Source organism: Athene cunicularia, assembly GCF_003259725.1.
Source record: "Athene cunicularia isolate RWA chromosome 18 unlocalized genomic scaffold, athCun1 chr18_part1, whole genome shotgun sequence".
Lineage (NCBI taxonomy): Eukaryota > Metazoa > Chordata > Aves > Strigiformes > Strigidae > Athene > Athene cunicularia.
The window spans coordinates 382,908-390,999 of record NW_020799123.1 but is presented as its reverse complement, the minus strand read 5'-3'; the positions used below and the strand labels follow the sequence as shown (position 1 = coordinate 390,999).

The window sequence follows — 8,092 nt, the reverse complement described above, 5'->3', positions numbered from 1 at the left end:
GGAGTCATGGCTGATTGGAGAGGTCCCATTGGACTGGAGGGTGGAAAATGTGACACCCATCTACAAGAGAGGCAGGAAGGAGGATCCAGAAAACAACAGACCTGACAGTCTGACCTTGGTGCCAGGGAAGGTCATGGAGCAGGTCATCTCAAGTGCTATTACAAGTCATGTAATGGACAACCAGGGGATCAGGCCCAATCAGCATGGGTTTATGAAAGTTGGGTCCTGCCTGACAAACCTGATCTCCTTCTACGACAGGGCAACCTGCTTATTAAATGAGGGAAAGTCTGTGGATGTTGTCTTCCTTGACTTTAGTAAGGCCTTTGACACCGTTTCCCACAACATTCTCCTGGATAAACTGGCTGCTGGTGGCTTGGCTGGGCACACGCTTCGCTGGGTAAAAAACTGTCTGGATGGCTGGGCCCAGAGAGTTGTGGTGAATGGAGTTAAATCCAGCTGGCGGCTTGTCACGAGTGGTGCCCCCCAGGGCTCAGTTTTGGGGCCACTCCTGTTTAACATCTTTATTGATGATCTGATGAGGGGATCGAGTGCACCCTCAGTCAGTTTGCAGACAACACCCAGTTGGGTGGGAGCGTTGATCTGCTCGAGGGTAGGGAGGCTCTGCAGAGAGACCTGGACAGGCTGGAGCCATGGGCTGAGCCCAACTGCATGAGCTTCAATAAGGCCAAATGCCAGGGGCTGCCCTTGGGCCACAACAACCCCCAGCAGAGCTACAGGCTTGGGAAGGAGTGGCTGGAGAGCTGCCAGTCAGAGAGGGACCTGGAGGTGTTGATTGACAGCTGGCTGAACAGGAGCCAGCAGTGTGCCCAGGTGGCCAAGAAGGCCAATGGCATCCTGGCTTGTATCAGGATTAGTGTGGCCAGCAGGGACAGGGAAGGGATCTGACCCCTGTACTCGGTACTGGTGAAGCCGTACCTCGATGAGTGGGTTCAGTTTTGAGCCCCTCACTACAAAAAGGCCACTGAATGACTCGAGCATGTCCAGAGAAGGGCAACGGAGCTGGGGCAGGGTCTGGAGCACAGGTCTGCTGGGGAGCAGCTGGGGGAACTGGGGGGGTTCAGTCTGGAGAAGAGGAGGCTGCTCCCTGACAGGAGGGTGCAGAGAACTGGGGATGGGTCTCTTTAACCAAGTAATAAACAATAGGACAAGAGTTAATGGCCTCAAATTGTGCCAGGGAAGGTTTAGACTAGATATTAGGAAGCATTTCTTTGCAGAAGGGGTTGTTGGGTGTTGGAATGGGCTGCCCAGGGCAGGGGGGGAGTCCCCATCCCAGGAAATGTTTAAGAGTAGAGTCGACATAGTGCTGAGAGATATGGTGTAGTTGGGAACTGTCAGTGTTGGGTTAATGGTTGGACTGGATGATCTTCACGGTCTTTTCCAACCTAGACATTTCTGTGATTCTGTGTCAGAAGGCCAATTTGACATCTGTGTTTTTTGTGCCGTTTTCTAGCCTATGGGCATCTTCTCCATCCTGGAAGAGGAGTGCATGTTCCCCAAGGCAACTGACACCTCTTTCAAGAACAAGCTCTACGACCAACATCTGGGCAAGTCCAACAACTTCCAGAAGCCCAAGCCTGCCAAAGGCAAGGCTGAGGCCCACTTCTCCCTGGTGCACTATGCTGGCACAGTGGACTACAACATCTCTGGCTGGCTTGAGAAGAACAAGGACCCCCTGAATGAAACTGTCATTGGGTTGTATCAGAAATCATCACTGAAAACACTGGCATTACTCTTTGCCTCTTATGGTGGAGAAGCAGGTCAGTTCTATAAAATCTTTAGGTTCATCCATGCACAATGTAAAGTGAGAATCACAAATTAAAATGTGGTTGGTTTTTTTTTTTTTTTTTTCAATTGTGTAGAAAGTGGTGGTGGGTAGAAAGTGGTGGTGGCAAGAAAGGTGGGAAGAAGAAGGGTTCTTCCTTCCAGACTGTCTCAGCACTTTTCCGGGTAAGTATAGAATTTGTTATCTCTGCTGAATGGAAAATAAACTCCCTCGAAATCTGAATAGTTCTTGGTTCTAGTTTGGTAAACTGTAATCATAGTTCTTTTAGAGTTCTTATAGCAAGGAAATCCATCATGTCATTTAAACTCTCTTGCAGTGAATGCAAAGCTTATCCCTTTATCCCCTACTTTCCAGTGAAGGAGTTAGCTATCATAATAGAATTGTCTTATATAGTCTAGAAGCCTTCTTTCCCTCCTTTAGATTTAAAGTGAAATATAATCTTGTAATGAGATTATTTTGCTTTTCTGATTAAATGACATTTTCACCCTTCCCATGTCAGCTGCATAGTCTAGGTGTTGGTCTGGTATACATGAAATATCCCCATATCATGACCTCTAGACAGGTCAGAGGCTTAACAACTCTTTCTCAAGCCTAGGCCTTCCTGCCTGACTTTTCCATATGTTTCTCCCAGGTGAAGCTGCTGTTCTTCCCTGGAGGTATTCAGGAACATAATACTCATACTTCACCTTAGGGTTCCATTCTTCAAATGGCCTATTTCTTCTTGGGTTGCTTTTGGTTTGCTCTTGGTCTCCTTTTCCAGCCTCCCTTGGAGTAAAAATGGGCATGTGTGTCTGTGCTCCAGGAGCAGTCACTGGTGCAAGTGTAGATCTCTCATGGGTGAAGGACATTTATAAATGCCTCCTTAGGTGTCCTTCTGTTCTTTTCCTCCTGTTCTTCCTGGGTTTATTGTTCATGTTTTACAACACACACTTAAAACACTGAGTTTTACAAGATAAACTTGGTAGCCTCTGCCATACCGGTTTTATTCTGTTTTGTTGTCCACCATCATTGCCAAAGATGTCTTTGCAAAAACATGACTTACATGTCAAAATCACCTCTTTTGATACAGGTTAAAAATATTGGAAATTGGCTCTCTCAGATGTGATTTGAGGCAGAGGGAATGATAGCTGTTCAGTTTACAAAGCTTTGGAACACAGCTGGAATCGGTTGCTCAGTTCTCCACTACTGTTATCTTTGTGCCTACCTCTTAATCACATATAAAAAAAGCATCTATCACAACTGGCTCCCCAGGGAACACAGGCAATAGTCTTTTAAAATAAATACCAATTTTCACTCAAATTAACTCATTTTTTTGAATAGAATTTCTGAAAGATATAAAATATAGTGATATTTCAGATAAAATAATGTCATTAACACTGTCTATGAGCTTTCAAGAGCAAAGTGGCAAACTTTTTTATATTTTATTTTATCACAGTATTGATAGAAGAGAAGACTATATTCCTAGGGGTCCAGCAAATTTGATGGTATTATAATAGTTTTACTGTAAATGTGAATGTGCAGAACAAATATTTACTAATATAAACTTTTGTTCATAATTCTGCAGGAGAATTTAAACAAGCTGATGACCAATCTGCGCAGCACCCACCCACATTTTGTGAGATGCATCATCCCCAATGAAATAAAAACACCTGGTAATAGCCTCATGTACATAAAGATTTTCCTGTGATACTGAAAATCTCTGTGTTGCAACCCACAATATTCACTTGTGTTTTTAATTGTTAGGTGCTATGGAGCATGAGCTGGTGCTGCACCAGCTTCGGTGCAACGGCGTGTTGGAAGGGATCAGAATTTGCAGGAAAGGATTCCCCAGCAGAGTTCTCTATGCTGATTTTAAGCAGAGGTTGGGTTTCTCCAGCATACTGTCTTATTATAGCTAAGTCCACATGTATACAACCTTAAACTGGTGCGACAATTTAGGGCCTTGTTATGGCATTTATGTATCTTCTGTAGGGACAGGATAAGTACTCTTTGTTTTCTTTAATCAGCACCTTATGTCTCACCTGTTCTCTTGATAGCATTACATGACTGATAGAAAGCAAACAGAACATACTGGTATGCTCCCTAGAAAGGTCCTGACATTGTTGCAAGAACAGATGGTATTTATATAAACAATTATCAGGGGGCAAAAATGGTTAAGTGTTCCCTAAGGGAAGAACTGGGAGCTGAAGGTGATGACAGGGCAGACCCTCACCAACACCACCCAACAGGGTACAGTCCAAAGGGTCTGAACACAGTAGCCAGAGCTGGGTCTGTTAAGGGGTCCGTCAATGGCCTTAGACAAGGCAAGTATTGAATTAGATCCAGGGGCCATCCAGGTTGTCCTGTCAGGACCAGCAAGAGATGAGGCTAGAGACAGCACTGGAAACCATGCTACAATATCTGCACAAGAACTCCATGGAAGAGGAAACTACCTACAGCATAGGTCCAAGGTCCACTGAGAGAGCAAAGCCAGAGACTAGTTTGGAGAACAGCTATGATGTAACTCATGTAAGAAATGAGATCCCAGGCCTAAGCTGAAATAGAGCTCATAGGCCCAAGGGGGAGGCCTAGGTGAAGCTCATCAGGGCTGCTAAGACCTATTGATGCCTTCAGGGCCCTGGGAGAAATATGGTTACTTAGAGACAGACTAGACAGTGTGCCAGGTTTCCTTCCAGTTTCAAATTCCAAAATAATGCAGGTTCTTCTGTAACCTCTATGTGTTATTTAAATAATGCAATCATTATAATATTTAACAGTTTCCATTTTTTTAAACTATTTTACTGTCAATGATACTGTAGTATCATCTACTCCACACAGAATTATAATGAGTAAATTCTATCAAAAGGTTTTCACATTGCTCAGAAAATGTATATCTGATAAATGTCTCAGACAATCAATCAAGGTTCAGCTAAGACATTGTCCTGCCATGCTGGGAATCTAGCAAGTTTGTATTGGCTTGGGTAATAAGAATATCCTTACATTCTCCTTTTTCCTACAGATACAGAGTGCTGAATGCAAGTGCTGTCCCAGAGGGACAGTTCATGGATAGCAAGAAAGCTTCTGAGAAGCTCCTTGGGTCTATTGCCATTGATCACACCCAGTACAAATTTGGTCATACCAAGGTACAAGTACAACTGGGTTAAAATAGAGATTTGTTACAGCTTTGTTACAGAAATATTGAGATAGGTATGAATGAAATATGAATAGAAATGTACATGCACAAAAGCACTAGAAATAAAACCAGTGCAAGGACTAAAGAAACAGTATGCATAAATAGTCGAGGACATGTTTGCCAGCAGTAAAAGTGGTAGCATTCGTAACTGGCAGCAGGAAGATGTAGCTTGCACCAAGACCACAGGGTAGTCTCATCAGCAGAGAGTCTGTGCTCTGTTAACTAGGATGATGGCAACAGAAAGACTGTATCCAAAAGACAGAGAAAATGAGGAAACAAAAGAAATGGGACAGAAGCCTTCACTGAGTTTTGTGAAGTAAGAAGCAATATTCTGAGGTGAAAGAACATTCTACAAAGTCACTGATTCCTAAAAGGGATAAAAAAGCATCTCCGGTTACCAGTTTGTCACTGCCCATGAAAATTAAACTAGAGGATGTAGTGAGGAATCAGTAGTTGAAATTCCTTGTCTTCTGTGTATCAGATGAGTCATACTATTCAGACTGCCTGGGCACATACACATTGGTGTTTGTGGCTGTATTGGTGTGAAAGTTTGAGAGGTTAGAGTCAATTTAGAAAACTAAATAAAATAAAATTATCACCTTCCCCTTCCATAAAGTCTCAGTGACTTTGGTAACAGTAATTCTCATGGAAATATAATCTGTGTTTTGATGACGTTGTAATGTATTATGTCATCCCCTTTCTCCAGGTGTTCTTCAAAGCTGGGCTTATAGGCCTTCTGGAGGAGATGAGGGATGAGAAACTGGCACAACTCATGACTCGCACACAAGCCAGGTGCAGGGGCTTCCTGATGAGAGTGGAGTACCAGAGAATGGTGCAGAGGAGGTATATATTCTTCTTAAAGTTCATGTAATTGCCCATTGCTTCTGCAGGCATCACACTGATAATTCTTTCTATGTGTCCTGAGCAACTTGCTCTACTTGACTGTGCTTGAGCAGGAGGGATTGGATAAGCTGTCCTCCAGAGATCTCATCCATCTTCAACCACTCTGTGATTCTGTCATTCTGATTTGCATTACAGGGAGTCCATCTTCTGCATCCAGTACAACATCCGTGCATTCATGAACGTGAAGCACTGGCCCTGGATGAAGCTGTTCTTCAAGATCAAGCCCTTGCTGAAGAGTGCAGAATCTGAGAAGGAGATGGCCAACATGAAGGAGGAGTTTGAGAAAACCAAGGAAGAGCTTGCAAAGTCTGAGGCAAAGAGGAAGGAGCTGGAGGAGAAAATGGTGAAATTGGTGCAGGAGAAGAATGATCTGCAGCTCCAAGTGCAGGCTGTGAGTAACATCAGTGCACTCCACACTTCTTGGTTAGTAGAAAATGAAGATCAAACACGCCTTCCAAAGAACAGAATCCTATAAGACAAATTAATCTGCAGAGCAACCATGGTGAAACTGAAATTCACAAATAAAAGCCATGCATAAGACTGTGCTATATGTGGCCCTGGCAGGTGATTTGGATTGGTGGGACTTCAAACTTACATCCCCACAGATTCAATGTAGAGAAGAAAACATCTTCAGTACAAGTATATGTGTATATGCATAATATACAAAAACTGGAGATATATATATGACAGATATATATGAAAAATTTGTAAACATATATGTGTAAATATATATGTTTATTATATATGTACATCTCAAGTATATATATAAAATTGTATCTATAAAGTATAAACTATATGTATATACATACACAGTGTGGTGTATATATATAAAGTACATGTGACTATATAGTCACACTCTAACTAAAAATTTGTCTGAATTACTCTAATAGGAACAAGAGTAAACAGAGGTGTGAAACGATTTCCACAATTTTAGAGGCTTCAAAATATGGTGAAAATCATGTGAGACATCTTTATCCTGAGAATACAGGTTCAATTTTTCTGAAAGAGCATTTCCTTTGGGAGTCAGGACTGTGGGTCCCAAAGCTTAACCAGAATAGTTAATACAGTATTTAATAATGATCACTGAGGCAAAGGTCAACAGAAACCACTAGAACATATATGTGAATCTATAGTTTCATTGTAAAAAATCACTTCAGTGAAGAATATGAAACTGATTATGTCATATGTAATAGTCTAATAAACAAAATTGAATGACTGAAAAAATCACAAGATAAAACTAGTAATAAGAACTGCAAAAATACTTTTTATTGTAGGAAGCAGATAACTTGGCTGATGCTGAAGAAAGATGTGACCAGCTGATAAAAACAAAACTTCAGCTGGAAGCAAAAGTTAAAGAGATAATTGAAAGAGCAGAAGATGAGGAGGAAATTAATGCCGAGCTGACAGCCAAGAAGAGGAAACTGGAGGATGAATGCTCAGAGCTGAAGAATGACATCGATGAACTTGAGATAACACTGGCCAAGGTTGAGAAGGAAAAATATGCCACTGAAAACAAGGTATAAAACAGAATTTGGGGTTCACATTCAGGGAAAATAGATCCATTTCCAATTCTTGTAATAAGATAGCTTTCTTTTTAAGGTGAAAAACCTGACAGAGGAGATGGCAGCCCTGGACGAGACCATTGCCAAGCTGACAAAAGAGAAGAAAGCCCTCCAAGAGGCCCATCAGCAGACACTGGATGACCTGCAGGTAGAAGAGGACAAAGTCAATACGCTGACCAAAGCTAAGACCAAGCTGGAGCAGCAAGTGGATGACGTAAGCACAGAGGGGTACAGCAAAAACAGGACAGGCAATAGAGTTAAACCTGACTGGTGGAGCAATGACGGTCTTGTTTGTTTTAGCTGGAAGGGTCCTTGGAGCAAGAGAAGAAGCTGCGCATGGACCTTGAGAGAGCCAAGAGGAAACTCGAAGGAGACCTGAAGCTGGCCCATGACACCATAATGGACTTGGAAAATGATAAGCAGCAGCTGGATGAGAAACTGAAGAAGTAAGTGTGGCTGTGGGGCACCTGAGTGCTGGGCTGGTGCACTTGTCTTTTCTCTTTGAGCTCTGACACGGTTTGCTTTGCCCACAGGAAAGACTTTGAAATCAGCCAGATCCAGAGCAAAATCGAGGATGAGCAAGCCCTGGGCATGCAATTACAGAAGAAGATCAAGGAGCTGCAGGCAAGCCTCTGTCCCTTGCCCCCTCTC

At 42.7% G+C, this 8,092-nt stretch overlaps 1 protein-coding gene across 1 annotated transcript in view; it reads left to right on the top strand.

Annotated features, from left to right (window-relative positions):
- Positions 1–8,092, top strand: part of LOC113486759 (myosin heavy chain, skeletal muscle, adult-like) — a 74,858-nt gene that overhangs the window by 8,794 nt on the left and 57,972 nt on the right. The window contains exons 14-24 of the mRNA XM_026860984.1: positions 1,472–1,778; positions 1,898–1,968; positions 3,369–3,456; positions 3,548–3,665; positions 4,803–4,926; positions 5,683–5,819; positions 6,015–6,270; positions 7,154–7,396; positions 7,479–7,655; positions 7,742–7,887; positions 7,975–8,067. Of these exons, the coding sequence (XP_026716785.1) occupies positions 1,472–1,778; positions 1,898–1,968; positions 3,369–3,456; positions 3,548–3,665; positions 4,803–4,926; positions 5,683–5,819; positions 6,015–6,270; positions 7,154–7,396; positions 7,479–7,655; positions 7,742–7,887; positions 7,975–8,067 (1,760 nt within the window). The remainder of the gene's footprint in view (positions 1–1,471; positions 1,779–1,897; positions 1,969–3,368; positions 3,457–3,547; positions 3,666–4,802; positions 4,927–5,682; positions 5,820–6,014; positions 6,271–7,153; positions 7,397–7,478; positions 7,656–7,741; positions 7,888–7,974; positions 8,068–8,092) is intronic.